The sequence below is a fragment of the Gossypium raimondii genome, chromosome 11 (genome assembly GCF_025698545.1).
Source record: "Gossypium raimondii isolate GPD5lz chromosome 11, ASM2569854v1, whole genome shotgun sequence".
In the NCBI taxonomy this organism is placed as follows: Eukaryota; Viridiplantae; Streptophyta; class Magnoliopsida; order Malvales; family Malvaceae; genus Gossypium; species Gossypium raimondii.
Window position 1 is genome coordinate 60,846,220 of NC_068575.1, and position 18,868 is coordinate 60,865,087.

The 18,868-nt window shown below is 31.9% G+C and overlaps 3 protein-coding genes across 4 annotated transcripts; 2 read left to right on the plus strand and 1 right to left on the minus strand.

Annotated features, from left to right (window-relative positions):
* The first annotated feature begins 7,478 nt into the window (after positions 1-7,478).
* LOC105802020 (transcription factor bHLH79) lies at positions 7,479-10,862 on the plus strand. Of its 2 annotated transcripts, none has more exons than XM_012633420.2 (6): positions 7,479-8,133; positions 8,467-8,670; positions 8,864-8,929; positions 9,049-9,117; positions 9,215-9,292; positions 10,503-10,862. In XM_012633420.2, exons 1-6 carry the CDS (start codon positions 7,822-7,824, stop codon positions 10,617-10,619), a joined length of 846 nt encoding a protein of 281 aa, XP_012488874.1. In that variant the 5' UTR covers positions 7,479-7,821; the 3' UTR covers positions 10,620-10,862. The 2 variants fall into 2 exon arrangements, with proteins under 2 accessions (XP_012488874.1, XP_012488873.1); XM_012633419.2 differs by having other exon boundaries at positions 7,481-8,133; positions 10,491-10,862.
* Positions 10,863-11,661: 799 nt separating this feature from the next.
* LOC105802019 (serine/threonine-protein phosphatase PP2A catalytic subunit) lies at positions 11,662-14,827 on the plus strand. The gene is made up of 6 exons (XM_012633417.2): positions 11,662-12,061; positions 12,890-13,004; positions 13,428-13,536; positions 13,615-13,692; positions 14,049-14,240; positions 14,327-14,827. The coding sequence occupies exons 1-6, from the start codon at positions 11,809-11,811 to the stop codon at positions 14,498-14,500; spliced, it is 921 nt and encodes a 306-aa protein (XP_012488871.1). The 5' UTR covers positions 11,662-11,808; the 3' UTR covers positions 14,501-14,827.
* A 440-nt stretch (positions 14,828-15,267) lies between these two features.
* On the minus strand, positions 15,268-18,225 carry LOC105802018 (probable myosin-binding protein 5). Its single transcript, XM_012633416.2, has 2 exons — positions 17,348-18,225; positions 15,268-16,681 (listed from the first exon to the last, which is right to left on the minus strand). The coding sequence occupies exons 1-2, from the start codon at positions 18,054-18,056 to the stop codon at positions 15,780-15,782; spliced, it is 1,611 nt and encodes a 536-aa protein (XP_012488870.1). The 5' UTR covers positions 18,057-18,225; the 3' UTR covers positions 15,268-15,779.
* Between the last annotated feature and the right edge of the window lie 643 nt (positions 18,226-18,868).

Below are 18,868 nucleotides of genomic sequence, written 5' to 3' on the forward strand. Positions count from 1 at the left end.
ACTTAAGAAGAAATTGTCATTCAATTTATGTATTTGGTTTTATAATTCATATAAATTTGTTGATAATATTAGGGGATACTTAATACCCAACTTGAAAAAAAAAATTCTCGTGCGTATTTGGAAAAACAACAATTTCGTTGTTTTCCAAAGAATGTAATGGAGTGCCAACGAGTCTATCAAAATCTCATATAGCTGGGTTAAGCGGCAATAAGTTAGATCGACAATCCCTTCGAAGGATAATTAGGTTCAGTTAAATGTTGATGGTGTTGTACAGGTGGAATCTGGTTTTGTTACCTCAGGAGGAGTCTTGAGAGATCAGGGAGGAAAGTGGATATTAGGCTATAATAGGTGCTTGGGGAATTGCTCAGTATTCAATGTTGCACTTTGAATGTTTTGCTGAGTAAGAGGTTTGAAAGAGTTATAATTCAGATTGATAGCATAGAAGCTGTAAAGGCTATTCAAGACTACACCAAGACACCTTCGAATTCTGCATTGATTAGGTGGATTCACCAACTGTTGATGAAGGTTGGGAATTGACTTCTATAGTACGTGCCTAGAGATAGTAACAAGGATGCTAATTGCATAACTAAAATGATTTCCTATAAAGAGGAAGGCTTGATTATTATGGAACAACCTAATATATTAAATTAATGCGATTTTGGTTATTTATAAAAATATATATTTAATTATATTATGAAAACAATCTTCAAAGGAAGTATTATAATTGAACTAAACTTTCCAATCATTGCAATGAAAAAATATATAAGAAATGCTATAGCGTTCAAAACATTATCAAATATAGATATTGGAATAGTGATATATAAAATATTTATACCTCTTTTAATTAAATATTCGTATATAATACCACGCTTAGATAGCATAGGTCTTAGGCATGAATTTTCTATGGGCCAATGGCTCAAGAAAAAAAAAAAAGGAACAAGTTTCCTCTTATTGGCATCCATGTTCTGGAATAGTTTTCTAAATCAATATTTTTTTAAATTGAATCGATGATCGATCGGTTAAGTTGACATTTCATCAATTTGATCGATTTAATTAAAAAATTATTAAAATATTGTCCATGTCTTAAATTGAGCCTATAAAGAATTTTGCAATATAGAGAAATTCATGGTAGAATTAAAATTTATATTCAAAAAAACTCTCAGGTAGAAGAAAGTATTGATAAAGATTGAAGAGAGTAACATGATGATGAATATATTCGACCGTTAATCCTCAAACCTTTTGCCGTCATGTGGCTATTGGGTGAACGAGAGTCTCTGAAGACTAAGTTGTTGTCCCTTGCATGTAATTGATTACAGCATACGTCCTTGATTCAACAAGAAAATGTCTCTAACAGCTTAACAGATCTTTCCTTTTGACTTATGACAAGTACTATTATTGAAAGTTGATTGCTACTTATTTTTGTGAATTTTGCATTGGAATAACAATTTCTTGTACGAAAATATATTCACAATTTCCGAATTAAATTATAATATATGTAACTATTACAAACATCCAATCACGATTAAAGAGAAAAAGAAAAAGTAATGACCTCAACTATTGAAATCGTTTCCTTATGGTAACATTACTTAATATTTTTCTTCTCTATTTATTTTTAACAACATTTACCTTGGCTTCCTCCAATAATTGGGTTTTGTGGGGAGTTCAATCATCTATGGCAGTTGGGTATGATCGATAGTGTTGGGACAGTGCACAGATGTAGCGTGAAGAAAAGGGTAGAACAAAGGACAGTAGGCCCATTTATTTATGGACTTTATGATGATGTGAATCTAATTTTGCTTGTTTCTGTTTTATTATGTTGCATGGTTGTGTATGGGATTTTGTGTTTGTACTCAACCATGCTTGCCTTTTTATCTCTTGTTTTCTTTCTGTTTTATGCCACATGTAACCATGAAAACTGGCCCAAATCCCTTCGCTCGTTGCCTTTTACCACGTACATTCGAGAATGAGAGAAAGACATCGCTGACACTGGTTTTTTTTTTTTTTTGACGATTCATCATTTAAGATATGATTTTTTGACACTGGTCGATGCATTGCCCGTAGCAATTGGCGTTGGAAGCGGTTTAAACATTTGCTTAGTCCATGTTGCGGGTATTAGGCCTCCCAACAAGAATCCGAGACAGGACTTACGTAATATGGAGATTGGGGTTGGAAATTTCCGACACAGGAAGCAGGTAAGTAGTCGGAATGTGGGAATGTCCAGGGTAACTCAAGCTTAGTTGTAGGCGATTTGATAGCTCCGGAGAAGGGGTTTACAAGGATAATATTGAAGTGTGATAATGATGTAATTGTACACGTGATTAAAGAGTAATTGGAGGAGTCAAGTCTTTCCACACTTGTGAAGATCAGCATTCAGGAATTATGCCCACGACAATGACAGGCATGGAGGGTATCTTACTTAGTGATGTAATGGGTATAACTTATGAGAGTACTTGTGATTGATTTGTAATTTCGAATAATTATTCCTTTTATTACCTCTCGTTTATTTAAATAATTATGCTGATTTTTTTAAATTTAAGGATTTTTGTTCATTCTATTGATATTTATTGATATATATTATTTTTAAGAGAGACAAAGTGAAAACATGTCTTATAGGGTGCGTTTTACTAAAATTTGATAATTTAACTTTTTAGTTAAATGGTTAAATGTTAATATTTTTGTCATTGAGCCTCGGTTCGATTGCTTTTCTATTCACATTTGTATTTTTATTTCAGGTTGTTTTAAGCTTTTATTTTTACTTTTAATTAATATTTTAATATATTATCTCTTTTGGTTAGATAATTAGATAATTGTGATTTCATTTTGAGTCCTAGATTCAATTCCTCGATACACATTTTTATATTTTTATTTCATTTGTTTAAAGCTTTTGTTTACTTTTAATTAATTTTATAATTAATAAATATATTATTTTCAAGTTTTTAATTAATAATTCTCATATTTACAAAATAAAATAATAAATATTTAATTATTTTTAAAAACATCAACTAATTCTTTTGATATATTTTTCTTTATATATAATATTTATATGTCAAATATTTATTTTCTTCACCTATATTGTGGGTATGGTGATTTCTAATATGGATTAAAAGTTAAATACTACACATACAAAAAATATATTTACTAAAATAATTATATTTGCAATAATTATTTGATTTTATAAATAAAAGAGTTATTAACTAAAAGATGAATTAAAATAAAAATTGAAAATAATATATTTATTAATTATAAACATTAATTAAAAATTGAAACAACATAAAATAAAAAAATACATATTAAAATGCTTATAATAAAATTGAACCTGTGACTCAAAGATGAATTTGCAATTATCTAACCATTTAACCGAAGAACTAACATGTTAAAAATATAATTAAAAATAAAAAAAAAACTTGAAACAGCATGAAATAAAAAAAATAAAAATGTGAAAGAGAGAAATTGATGTTGTAGATTGGAGAAAAAAGCTGTTTGGATTTTGATTCATAGATTCATGAAGTTCAAAACTTCTTCATGAAAAAAAAATTGAACTATAGAAGAGTGGGGGAAGAAGAGTTTTTAATTGGTACAAATAGAGAACACTATACAACAACGATTTTAACAGTACATCAACTTTAAAATTTAAATTTTTTGATTAATCTAATAATTATTTTGTTACTTTTTAAAATTTAATGACTAGAATTTAAATTTATTAATAATTTAATGACGTTAATTCTTAACTAACTTTTCTTTTTTGAGTGGTTGTATGCCATAGATTACCTTAAAGGATGTTTTATTAATCATATTTTGTAACTATCACTTGAAGATAATAACTTTCAAAAAAAGAAGCAGACAATCACTTTTTACGCATAGTTAATTTACTATACATTCTCAATGCATGCGACAAAGAGTGAGTACTATATCAAGGCACCAGCTCCATGACTTCTATCTTCACTTTACAAGTCTCTTTTATAATTTAAAAATAATAATAATGAAAATATTAAACATGGACAAGTGACGAGTTCACTTAGCACATGGTGCATCAACCCATCATAAGGCATTGATAAAGAAGCTTTCAAGGAGTTTCTTTCCCTTGCTTACCCTGTTTTTCCTTCTAGGGTTGCAAGTTAGGCTAGGGTCAATTTTTTCTTTAAATGAGTAAATTTTATCAAAAAATTGACATTTGTGTAACCCACAACTCAACCACCATGCAAATTAAAGAATTAAAATAAAAAAACCATGTGGTTCGATAATCATGTCTAATTTACTTTCAAGAGATTCACCATGACTCAACCTTTAAACTTCCAGAAATGAGCACGCAACTTAAAAGAACTTAATTATAGGACTCAGCAAACCAAAACGGTAAGATATTCTTACGCTCTTTGCTCAACCATTGTGTAAACCATCATCAATCTATGATGATATTATATCTATGTTTATATATAATTTATTTTTAATATATAAATTTATATGTTATCAATGTACCAAATACAAATCATCGTGTCAATTAAAAAATATATAAAATATGTGAAGAGGAATGGTTAGGCATTGATGGTAATGTGTCTCGAAGGATCTCAATGTTAGACAGAAACATCATTAGGGACCGACCCTTTTTGTACCCACAGTTTAAATAGTTGGGCCCATCTATCTATTCGATTAATTTGTAATGATCATTGTGCTTTGTTTAGTTCAGTATTTAAAATTATTTCATTCAATCATTGTTAAAAAAATTCTAGCAATGAAATATATCAAAGTTAAGGTCAGTGTTGTAATGTTTATATAATAAAGTAAATAATTTGGATATCTAAATATTTTTAAATTTAATTAGATTTTGGCACATTATAAAAATAAATATCTAATAAATTGGCTTAATTCATGATTTGGGTTTTGAAATATATTTATTTTTTCATTTGGTAATTAATTTTTTTGTCTCAATTTGATACCTTAAGTATGCATCCGTCATATTTTTGGCTTCATTTCTTTTATAAAAATTAAAAAATCTAATAGCCAATTACAAAGCGCCAAGTGGTAGTTTTATGTAAAAACAAATGTTTTTATCAAATATGTATACATGTTAAAAAACAAAAATGGAAATAAATATATAAAAATAAAGAAATATATATAAATTATAAAAATAAATTTTACAAAATAAGAAATTAAAATAAATTGCTTGAAATTGATAATATTACTACAAAAATATATAAAATTTTAAAATTTTAAAATAATTTTTATAAAATAATCTAAAATTATTTAAATTTCAAGGTTTTGTTTTGCTTGAAATTTAAATAGTTTTTTAACTTTTATGACAATTTTCCATTTTATCTATTATTTTGGCTTTTAAATTTTATTATTATATATTTAGAATTTTATAAAGAATTTAAACTTTTATAATTTTTATATATTATATATGATTTTTTACATTTTAATCAATATAATATATAATATTAGAAAATAGAAAGAAAAAAAACACGTGGCATACTTTTTAGCATCACGTGGCAGATCAACACCGATCAACAGTTGTTCAATGCCGGTCAATGGTTGATCAACATTGGTCAATGATTGGTCAAAATCATCAGTGTTTTTTAAAATTTAAGCCTAATAATTTTATGGTTAGTATTTGGTACAAAACAAGGTACTTTTTTTTTAATTCCACAACCAATCTTAAAATTTTGTCATGATTCTTTTTTTTTTACTATATCCCTATAGGACATTTGTTAACTCCTGACCCTACTTGTGGAGTCTAAAAACTCTACTAAAAATGTACTAAAATTTTTTCCATAGATTTATTAAACATTAACATAAAAATTAAATATAACTTTAATTAAAATTATATTATTTGGATTCATCAATGGTATAATTATATTTTTTAATGTTCTTGATTTCCTTTTCATCATATACTCTGAAGTTTTGCTTTCACTAATGCAAAATTCTCTTTCCAATATCATTTATGTTCGTTTTGTAGTTTATGTTTGAAGTTTGTGATTGTTTCCCCTAATAATGTCATTTTCAAGGTGTAAACTTGTGTTCTTCTTTTAAAAGTGTAATGCATTTTATCACTACACCCAACATTTATCAATTGTAAAATAAATAATAATGATATCAATTAGAATAAGTTGAAGGAAATTACCCTTGAAGGTTTATTATTATCATTGGGTATTTTTTTCCTCTTATCTTATGAATAAATAATTATAAAAGAAAAGGAAAGTTAAAGAAACAAAATTATGTATTTTATTTTGTTTTGATAGATAAAATTAACAAAGGAAAATAAATTAAGAGAATATTTATAATTTTGTTTGATTAAATTATGAAAAATTAAGGAAATGATTGATTATAATGTTTTTTTATCAATTATGTTCCTTTATAAAATAACTAAAGTAAAAATTGATAATATAGAGATGTAATTTCACATCTTTAATAAAAATAAAAATAAAAACTCACTTTCATTTTCTAGCTTTTCAAAGAGAAATTCAACTCCTCCTATTTTTCCTTACTCAAACAAAATAAACTATCCAAACAATGGATAGATGCTATTTTTCCTTCCCTTCCTTTCCCTGGTTTTAATGCAATCCAAACATAATGTTATTTTTAACATTGAGTAAATTAATTATTTTAAAAATTAAAGTAATTTATTTTTTTGTCAATTTCAAAGTGTGCAACTAATATTGAGAAAATTTGTTGTTATATTAATCAAAATTATATATAATTAACGGAAAACATTAACGCTGTGATTAACTGTCTTTAGTTGCTCACTTTTGAATTTGATTGGGATTAAATTGCCCATTTTACAAAGAAATTGGATTCTTGTAAAAGGATTGACTCTAAAGTCATTAAACTATTAGTAACTTCAAAATGTTTCAAAATTGTCATTGAACTATTTGAAACTTTTCATTTAAGTCACTAAACTATTCAAAAGTTTTTGGTTAAGTTATCGAGTTAATATGGTTTTTTTAAAAGTCTGGCTAGCGAGCTCTAAGCAGCGGTTCAACGATTGGTATGGTGAATCAGTGCCCATCAATGAGTAGAAGAACATACCTTAGATCTAAATAGATTTGACGGTTAGTGTTGAAAATCAGAGAAGAAAGTTGTTTGAATTTTAGTTCGCAAATTCGAAACGTTTAAAGTCGTTTTATGAAAATAATTGAATTGTAGAAGGGAAGGGAAATAAAGCTTTCGATTGATGCAAGTGGTGTAAATAGAGAAGTCCATATAGTAGCTATTTTAACAATCCAGTGACTTAAATAAGAAATTTCAAATAGTTTAGTGATCATTTTGTAACATATTAAAATTAAATGATCAAAATATAAATTTACTAATAGTTTAATGATCTTTGGTATAGTTTACCCTAAAATTATTTATTTAACATTTCAATAAATTGAAAACCCCATTTTGAAAGGAAAAAAATAAATTGAAAATCCCCCCCAAAAATAAAAAAGAAAACAAAAGACATGAAGCTAAAAAGGGCACCGTGCACATTGCGCATCCCTATTTTTTCCTTTTCCTTTCCACTCCATCCAAACAAAGATCAGATCTCTTTCTCTATCTCTCTTAATCAGCTTGTTGAAAGAGCAGTATCTCTTCATTTCTTTCGCTACACTTTCCCTTTTGTCAACTCGTTAAATAGTCTCCCCCAATCATCCATCCCACTTCGATAACTTAAACCCTCTCCCATCCCATCACCCCAAAAACCCAAACTTTAACCAGAAAAAAAGAACCCACTTTTCCCCCTTTTTTATTTTTTTATTTTTTCCTGTTCTTTTAAAGAACCCAAGATTTTGGATCCAAGTACGAAACCCAAACTCTCATCCTGTTTTTAATGAAAAAGGGTCTTTCAGAATGGATCCCCCATTGATCAATGAGTCATCTTTTTCAGCAGCCAATCCTTCAGCTTACAGCCTCGCTGAGATTTGGCCTTTCCCGATCAACCCAGGCTCTGACCCAACTGCTGTAACTGGAGGTGGATTGGGGCTCAGGATAGGTAATTTGGGTGGGTTTGGGGAAACTTCGGGTCTTAGAGATGGGTCCATGGAGGAATCTACTGTGACTGAACAGAGTGTTGGATGTGGAGGTGGGAGAAAAAGGAAGGAATTGAGCTCTGAAGATGAGTCTTCCAAGATTGTTTCTACTACTACTAGTGCCAATGAATTGGTGGGTTTTTATTTTATTTTATTTTATTTTCATGTTGGTTTAGAATTAGAACTTTTGTATTGATTCCTTTTTTTTTTTAGATTTTCAGTTGCTTGGTAGATAAGAAAATGGTAGGAAAATTTTGGAATTTAAGGCCCACTAGTGCTGGCATTTAGTTATTTTCTCTTTAACGTAAGGTTTTTGGATTGGAATTGATGTGGGTTTTGTTTCATTGTCCGCTTGTTTCAAATTCAGCTATTCCTTTTATTTGCCGCTTAAATAGGGGTTATGATACGAATTAATGTTGGTTTATGTTTTGGTTTCATGTTGTCTTATGGTTTAATCTTTTAACAGAATGATTCCGATGGGAAACGGATGAAAACTCCGGTCTCAAAGAATGGAAACACGGGTTCTAAAGAAGCCGAGGTGGAAGCGAGTTCTGCAGATGGTAGCAAGCCAGATAAGAATAGCAAACCTGCCGAACCACCTAAGCAAGACTATATTCATGTTAGAGCTAGAAGGGGTCAAGCTACTGATAGCCATAGTCTCGCCGAGAGAGTAATTCACTTTAATCATATTGAATTTGCAATTTTCAACCTCAGAACTTAGGAATGTAGCTTTTATGGACTAGTAAACAAATTTCGGATCCAGATTTACCTGTCTTGCTTGTTCATGTCCTAATTTGATTGGTAAAGCAGGGTGGTTTAGGGCTTTTTTGAACATGTTCTTAGGTTAAAGTTTTCTTCTACAGGCCAGGAGAGAGCGGATTAGTGAGAGGATGAAGATTCTTCAAGATTTGGTCCCTGGATGCAACAAGGTTTTTATTGTTGTGTAGTTGTGTTCTATTTCTGTTCCAATGTGCCTCGAGAAAAAACGTGATGGTTTCAGTGTCTCTTCTTATTATTATATTAAACTTAATACGAACTTTTCAATCAGGTCATAGGGAAGGCACTTGTCCTTGATGAGATTATTAATTACATCCAGTCACTGCAGCAGCAGGTTGAGGTATGAATCTGACACATATAACCGTGTTAGTGTCTCGATTTCTGATATTTTAGGTTATCCTCAAGCCTTAACACGTTATTCGAATGTTATTTTGCAGTTCTTGTCAATGAAGCTCGAAGCAGTTAATTCAAGGATAAACGTGAATCCTAGCTTCGAAGGGTTTCACTCAAAGGATGTAAGTATGCTTATGTTGATTGATCACATAATATTTGTGTCATCATATAAGCTATTAGCATGAATAGCATTGAATTGAAGTCTGATGTGAGATAAAAATTGCAGCTTCATTTCGAGTTAATAGAATATCTGAAATTTAAAGCATGAAGTGGTGTACAACCAAGCCTGAGTTTAAATTCTTTCAAACTAACTTTCATTTGTTGGCTGGGAAGTTATATTTGGAGATTTCTTTAGTAGAATTTTACATTTGAACTCTACCACATAAGTGCTAAGTACATTATGAAGGGTCTTCCCGATTCTAGATCTGACCATTATAAGTAATATAGAGGAAACTTGTAAGCTTAAATTAGGCACTTACTTTAATGACCTCTTAAAGTATTTGCTTCCTTTAATCCAATGACCTCTTTTGAATCAACTATGATGCCCTAAATTCCAGTGTTGTCAAGGGCATTAGGTGCACTTTTGGTGCTAGACCCTTATATTGCCTCAAGCACTAGGCGTAGAAAACCGCTTTTCCGAGTGAAGTGCAATAAGAATGTGTATGTATATATACATAAATTAATTTTCTATATAAAGATTAAAGCGAACTTCAATGAGGTGGGCATTTTTTTACGCCTATCGCCTTATTAAAATTGTTCGTAGGCACACTAGCCATGTGCCTGATCGAATGCACCTTGAAGTCTAGTGCAAGGAACAAGCACGGGTGTCCTTCGGTGCACCTTGTCAAAAGTGCTATACTCGTGATGTATATAGCAAACTTTTCAGCACCCTTATCTCTGTTTGTCCCACGTGTTCAACCCAAAATATGGAACAAGCTCCTCTATGTTCAGTGTTATGTTCTTCTACTTTTCTACATCTATTTTTTTTTTTTTAAATGTAAACATGTAGCCATATTACTCATCTGTTGGCATTATTCACCAGTGCCATCACCGTAACTTTAAATCTGCACCATTCATCATGTTGACTATTGCCTTCGAAATGATACATTTGGCACTGCAGAACTTGGCATATGAACTCTGAACTCTGATAATAGATGTTAAATGCCCTCTTAAGTTACTGTCAGCAATGTCTAGAGTCTAGATGTGAGACTTATTCTAGGGAATTTTTATGAAGTTAAAACTACTATCTTTTTACATATCCAAGCATAGAATTATTGTAGCTACGGTGTATTATCTTAATGTTTCAATCTGGTCTTTTAGCTTGGTTTGCAGCCAATTGATGGTGCTGGAATGATATTCGGCTCACAAACAGCAAGGGAATATGCTCAAGGGTTGCACCCCGAATGGCTGCAGATGCATGTGGGTGGAAATTTCGAAAGGGCGACGTAATTCGTAGAAAATCCTTGTTGGCTTACAAAGCAACAAAGAACAGTCTGTTTGTTATCTGATTTAGATCAAATTACATGTGTTGCAAGAAATGTGTTTGATAAATGTGGACTAGTGTTGTTAAATTTGTAATATCATATACATCTTGTAGAAAATGCACATCTAATCTCTTGTTATATGTTTTCATCCGACTAATTCAGGAACTCCATTGTATCAGTTTTAACTAAACGAAAAATTTCTTCTGAACTGTTGTATCCCCTGTTCTTGTTGTCTAGTGGTCGAATCATAATATCTTTTCAATTGTTTTAGGAACAACATGAACTTCACTAAAAAAGGGCTTCCTTTTGTGTGTGTATATACATATTTGTATATATGCATGGCATGGCTTAAATTATGGGGACTAAGTTGAAATTTATCAATTTTCTTTTTTTGTGCTGTGGAATGATACTTTGATCAAGTTTCAAATATGATGGTAACCTTGCATTTTATAATCATACAAGTTTTAATTAAAACAAATGATATGTTTTATTTGATTTTCAGTGTTTTTTCGTTTATTATGATTTTAAATAGTGATAATTTATCATGATTTTTAGTATTATACTGTAGTATCATATATTCATATGAGACCAGTTAAATTAAAATTTAAGTAGTTTTATATATTTTCCTGAATTTTTATACAATTAATATTTTAATAATTTAATCGTTAAATTTATTAATATATTTATATTTATAATGCATGTAAAATAAATAGTTGGATTGTTATATTGTACAATACATTAATATGCATGCACCAAAGTATTGGTCTATAAATAATCTTTTTGACAAGGGTTTAAACCATGCTATAAAAAAATAAAAAGTAACTTGATTGATTTTCATTTTTGAAAAATGGTATTTGAAGATTTACTTTATATGTCTGTAAAAAGCTCTACACTATAATTACTGCAATGTAAGGGATGCAATTCATAAATAGAGAAAAGTTTAGGGGCTTATAAACGCAAATTCTAATAATTATCTGGCAACAAAAGTAATGTAAATAAAAGCTTTGAGGTCCAAATTGAATCTCCCCAAACCCTAACCATGACCTGATCCGAAATCCCCAAAATCTCTCATCTTCATCCTCCACCGTCCGATCAGAGCTCCATCATAGAATAAAAGCAAAAGAAATCACCAGAAAAACCTGAACTGCTTGACGATGCCGTCCCACGGGGATCTGGATCGTCAGATCGAGCACTTAATGCAGTGCAAGCCGCTATCGGTGGCGGAGGTGAAGACTCTGTGCGAGCAGGCGCGTGCGATCCTTGTGGAGGAGTGGAATGTTCAGCCGGTGAAGTGTCCGGTCACCGTCTGCGGCGATATCCACGGCCAATTTCACGATCTCGTCGAACTGTTTCGCATTGGTGGCCACGCTCCCGACACTAATTATCTCTTTATGGGCGATTACGTAGGTAGGTCCAATTTTCCTTGCATTTAATTGTCATTGCTTAATTTTCATTTAAGTTGTTTTAAGTTTTAATAATATATATTTTATAATTTTATTGATTAGGTTTTTTTTAATTTTAATATTACGGGATTTGTGGTTTTAGATATGAGCACTTTTAATTGAAAACAGCCAAGCTGAAAGGAAGATTTAGGACAGGAAATGATACCCTCTTAATTTTTGGTTTTAAAAGTTCTTCGTGGTTGGAAATTGGTTTAATTTGTCCGTACAAAAGCAAAGCTCTAATGTTTAATACGGGAGTTTTTGGAGAATAACTTATATTTATCATCTAGCTAGCTGACATAGAATTGTTAGTCAAGATTAAGATACAGCTGCTGGAGTAGAGATATGTGAACTTTTGAAGAGTTTCCTTATTTAGCCTGAACTTGTTAAATTTCAAACTAACAGAGTCTGTTTCTGAGAGTTTAATGACTGGTTGATGTTCATGTTGTTTGGTTTCATCTGTGGTCGTCTCAATTTAGTGTCATACATTAAATATGAGCCACAAGTACGACAGATTTACTCTACAGCTAAAAATATCCAGGTTTTCAAAAATCTAGATTTGAGGCACTCGGCAGTAATTTCACGATGATGGTAATGTAGAAGATAGTGGAGAATCTTTAGATTGAGTTTCATTAACAATCTAGTAATGATGGTTCACTGTTTGTTTTTCTCTGATATGGTCTTCTCTGGCCTTTTTCTTGCCTTACATTGCAACAAATCATGAATATTGATGCATCTTTAGTAGTTGATTTGCATGTAGCACTAACTTATGTCTTGTTCTTGTTGTATGCAGATCGAGGATATTACTCTGTGGAGACTGTCACTCTTTTAGTTGCACTGAAAGTTCGTTATAGAGATAGAATAACTATTTTAAGAGGAAATCATGAGAGCCGGCAGATAACTCAAGTGTGCGATATACATATTTAGTGTTTTTCTCCTTTTTCATTTTGTAATTGCACTAATAGTTTTGCTTTTTGCCACCTTAATTGATTTCTGCATTTTGGAGCCAAATAGTATTCGTGCACATTCTCTGGAGTACTTTAATTTTCTTAGATAGCATATATTAGTGTCGGTAAAATGAAAATTAAAAATGTAAACAATAAGGTTTTTCTGCAAGAAAGTTTGCTTGATTAGTTCATTGTAACTTTTGATAAGGCAAATTAATCCCCGCTTGTAAAAGAGATAGGAGAATCAGAGCATGGACACTAGTTAACCTGCAACACATACCAGATAAACTAATGTTTCATGATAAGCTAGTATTAAGGGTTGGAGTTTTTTAGTGATTTTGCCAAATCAGTCCGTGTTCAATAACCAATTACCACTCTTTTCAGGTATGGCTTTTATGATGAATGCTTGAGAAAATATGGAAATGCTAATGTCTGGAAGTATTTCACTGACCTCTTTGATTATTTACCTCTCACTGCCCTGATTGAAAGTCAGGTTTGAATTCTCTGACACTTTCATGTTGATTACTTCCAAATCTCAGCTGAGTGCTGACAACTATTCATATTCTTGCAGATTTTCTGCTTGCATGGTGGACTATCCCCATCTTTGGATACATTAGATAACATCCGTGCTCTGGACCGCATACAGGAGGTAAACCTGTATAAAGTTTATAGTTTGAAAAGTAGATTGTCCACCTTGTTAAGAGCCCTATAGTCTGTGCCATAAAACATTATAATACATACATAGTGTATTATTAAGTATTCCATATAGAGTTAATGGGTATTATCTTTTGAAAATAGGTGGGTTAGACTGTTTACGAGTTAATGAATTGCTGCCTGTCTTTGTTAATGTCAATCCTAAAGATTCTAATAATAGTGTTGATGCTTATATGGTAAAGTCACAACAACAACATCTATTAAACTTGTAGGCACTCTCTTTTCACTGAATTTTCCAAAGCCTAACAGGCATCATCAAATTAAGTATTTTCACATTTATTGGCCGTGTAGGTTCCTCATGAGGGTCCAATGTGTGATCTCTTATGGTCTGATCCTGATGACCGATGTGGATGGGGAATATCTCCTCGGGGGGCCGGGTATACCTTCGGACAGGATATTTCTGGGCAGTTCAACCACACAAATGGGCTCACTCTGATTTCTAGAGCTCACCAGCTTGTTATGGAAGGATATAATTGGTCCCAGGTTTGCGGATCCCTCATCAAAATAGAAGCATATGTTGAATAATTTGTTCTCACAGATTGTGTATGTTAACATCTGTATTATTGTAGGACAAGAATGTGGTAACAGTGTTCAGTGCACCAAATTACTGCTACCGTTGTGGGAATATGGCTGCAATACTTGAGATTGGGGAGAATATGGAGCAAAGTTTTCTTCAGTTTGACCCAGCTCCACGTCAGATCGAACCAGAGACCACGCGTAGAACCCCTGATTATTTTTTATAATTCCCGTAGCGTACGTCCGACCAGCTAAAATTTCATATTTCCTGTTGTGTTTTTGTAGATGTGTTTTACAACAATCAGAGAGTTCTGGCATCTAGTTGAGGGAAGGACAAAAGAAACCATTGCTTTTTTGTTTTTTTATCATTCTTTTTTTTGTTCTGCTGCTGCTGCTGCATTCATATGAGTCTCTATAGGTTTCATTTGTAGAATAAGTTTTTTTTCCTTTAATTTTTTTTTCTGTGTTTCGAGTTTAAATCATCTGGGGTGATTAAAGTGCATGTTCCGTTTTGTAAAATGTTGATTATATGTGAGAGATGTTTCTTTGTGGTACATGATTTCCCAAACTTGTTAATTTGTTTAACTGAATTGTAGCTCAATTTTGAAATGCAAGCGTCAAGTCAGTTCCTTGGTGAATTGCTTTTACTTTTAAACCTTTCAGTGCGGTGTTTTGGAGAATGAAATAAAACCCAGTATTTGAAATGGATTTCTCTTTGGTTACCCCCCCCCTCCCTGTACCCATATTTATAAACTGTTACCTATATTCACATTGTATTTGTAGGCACATGTTTGTTTTTCCTCCCTGGAGCAACCTAATAGTTAGACACCGGTTTTTCAAATGCACTATATAATTATTCATGTTTTCCCATTTATTTATTTTCCATTATTTTCCAACCTAAGTCAACATCGACATCAACAGTGGAGAAGAGGAGTTTTGGAGGGCGGAAGTCATGGAGTTTTCTTGTTCGGGTGAAATATGACAGAGGAAATATGGTGGTGACATCATATAGAGTGGAACTACGGTAAATCGTTGTATTTTCTTTTTCCTAAGTATAAAAAATTAAAATTTAATGGGTATAGCAATGGTGTTAATTGATTTTATAAGTTTTAAAGGGACAAATTTTCTTTTGTTTTAGCAGGTCTAATTAGCAACCCGTGATAATTTCGATTAATTTTTCTAGCGGTAATAACTAAATTGATTAAAAAATTAAGGTTACCAATATAAGAATAATATCATTTTAGGTGATCTCAAATGTAATTTACCCAAATAATTAGTATAATGCAATAAAATAAATTAATAATCAAGATCTAAATCATAATAAATAATATATTTAAATAACGTCCACGTGATATGAGTTTAATTAGAAACACACAAAAATACTACAATCTTAATTATAGAAATAAGAAAATCTCAACAATACAAAGTTTACAAGCAATGGAGCTCAGAAAAAGGCTCTTCCATATTACAAAAAACCAGAAACAAAAGGCCATCAAAGCCCAACATCTAACTACGCTCCTGCTCTTCATCCATGTCGTCATCATTAATCTCACTAGTATTCCTTTGAAACCTTCCCATTGATGAAATATGCATTTTCTTCTCTAGTATTTTCAACCGGTCCATTTGACGCATTGCTTTCTTGGGTAAGTTAATGGTTTCGCCTCCGGTCTTCTCTGGCGTCGGACTCGGATTCGAATCGGAAACTTTCTTTGGTTTGTTCATGGCTTCCGCACCGATCTTCTCCTGGTTGATGGGATTCGATTCGGATTGATTTTGAGTCTCCGGTTTATCCCCAGCAGGGACGGTAGATTCCGGTTTTCCACTGGAGGATGAAAGCGACGACGTTTTCAACACTTGATCTCCTTCAACGTTCACTTCTCCTTGCTTTTCGAAATCGCCTTCTTGTAAGCGTCCGTATTTCTTTCTGTAAGCTTCGAGTTCGGCTTCTAACTCATTGAGTTCATCTTCTCTTTTGGCTACTAAATTGATCATCTCCTCAAGTGCTTCTTGGTCGTATTCGGCTTGTTCTTCCATCATTCTTTGGTACTGTAAGGCTTCCATTTGGACGGCGGCTTTCTCGGTTTGTAACCTGGTGATCATCGCCATCGCGTTGTAAGCCGCTACGGCGGATGCACTTCGTTCTTCGTCAAGTTCCATGTACAATGCCATTAGTGATTTACGATCCATGCGAGGACTGCTGGGGACTTGGCCCTCGCCGATCTCTGACGCGAACTCGGTTTTTTGAAGCAGTAATTTCCTCGGAGTTCGGGTCCACCGAGGACTGTTTGATGCCGAGTCCGATAAGGGGATCCCGAAGAACCTGTTTCCTTTCATAAAGTTGGGGGTCTTATCTTCTTCATCACCTTCTGGCATCGATGGCATTGTACCACCCTTGCCATCATCCTTCACTGTTAAACATTCATCACCAACGTATAAAACCAATATTCTCAAAATGGTTTATATATTATATAAATTGACCCAAACTATATTATATTAATATCTTCCGAAAAATGTATAAAAGGGTTAATTATATGAATTGGATCTTATTTTTATTAATCTAACAATTAATTTAAATATTATTGATTAAGTATTAATTTAGTGAACACCAATACTGCTGCAGCAATAAAAAAAAGGGTTTAAGTAAACTTCAATTCATTATTTTTCCTATTTAATTGATGTTTGTCTTTTCTAAGAATAGTTTATATTAGAATCATAGTTATGAAAAATCAATTTAAGCATTAAATATTAATTAAAATTCAACATTGAATACATTTAAAACACATATATCAAAATTTCAATATATTTAGTATATGGAAAACTTATATATATATATATGATATATTAACACTCAAATACAAATTATTCATATAGTAAATATATTCATATTTAATATATTTTAAATATGCTAATGTTAGACTCAAGTTAAAATGTAATATAAAAAAAGCTTACTGATAAATGTTTTGAAGTTTAATAATTAATAACAATTTATGATTGTTATAATAGGAAAAGTTTGATGCAATTAACCTAATAAAAACAAACCTAATGCATGCATGGTTTAAAAAGTTTAAACTTACGTGGCTTTTCAAGTCCCTTTGAACGATCATTATCCTCCTGGACCTCTGGTTCATCCGGTTTAAGCTTGAGCTCCGTATATTTAATAGCCGGAGCCCGAGGAGATGGAGAAGGTGCTAATGATGACATGGAAGAATTCTTTCCTTTAGAGCCATTAGAACCTGTAGATTTCACCTTCAATGGTTGCCCGCAACAAGTACACCGGTGATCATTACTCTTCTCAAAAACCACTTCTTCATCCTTTTTAGCACCACCAGGCAAAGACAATTGAACTTCATTATCTTCATCAACCAACAACTGATCAATATCCTTATGCAATATCCCCAACAAGGATTTGTACGTATCACAATCGGTTTCTCTCTCGGTTGCAAAAGACAAGAGACAACTCTCGCACAAGCTCCGTATGTCGGAGAGCTTCTTATGAGCATGACAAAAAGCAAGACACGACACGTTCTTCTTATGGTTGTCGCAAATAGAATCGTTGTAATAGAAACCGGTTGTTCGGCCAGCGAGGAGATGGTCGAGCCTGGAACAAAGCAAGCAAGGGATCGGCAACTCAAAGAACTTGGCGAATTCATTGGCGAATAATGCGATGAAGCCGTCGATGAACAACATGAAGATCATAATCCATTCTAACAATGCGTAAATGAAGAAATTGGGGACTGCACCCAGCTGTTGTTCTACGAATTGCTTAAATGATCGCTTCGCCATCTCCAAAATATATAAAGAACCCAAAAAACCAAATATTATATTTATATAAAATGTATAATTAATTATTGAGAAGGGAGATCATGACAGGGAGACCAATATCATGAACCCCCTCTCTCTTTTTTGGTTGTGGGAGACAAAGAGAGAAAGAAAATAGAGGTTAATGTGGAGTTTAAAGGAATCAAAGATTAGGGTTGGATGAGGTTTTTTTTTCTTCTTTTGACTATAAATAAGAGAATGCTTATGAGGGAATTGAGATTGTTAGGAAAATTTTGGACCTCAAAATGGGGTATTTTCATGCACTTTCCAACCAATTGTAAGCTTAATTTAAGGGTTTTTCTACATGGAAAATTTACCAATTTGTTAAAAGGGGAGGTGGGAATCATCCTAAAATGGGAAAGAATGTTGGGTTTGTATGTATGTATGTATGTAGGTGCATGTTTATGGGATATAATAAATTTGTATTATGTATTAGTTACTTACCTATTTTCATGCATGAGTTGCATAAATCTCTACAAAGGAATTGGCTGCAAAATCAAATATATATTTTTTTGTTTTTTTTAGAAATCATTTCGTCTAAATATATAATGAACAATTAAATTAAGCATAAAATATATCTAATTAAAAGTCGCACAAAATCTTAAATACGAAACATCAAAATTTTCTACACTCATATTTACTATTAAACCTAAATTTCATTTGCTTTAATTTCTATCACCATGGTATAACATAAATCTGTACAAAAAATTTTTAGGAATGTTGTTGTTATACTCTTACAAGAGCAAGACTCGTGACAGAACATGGAATAATTTGCA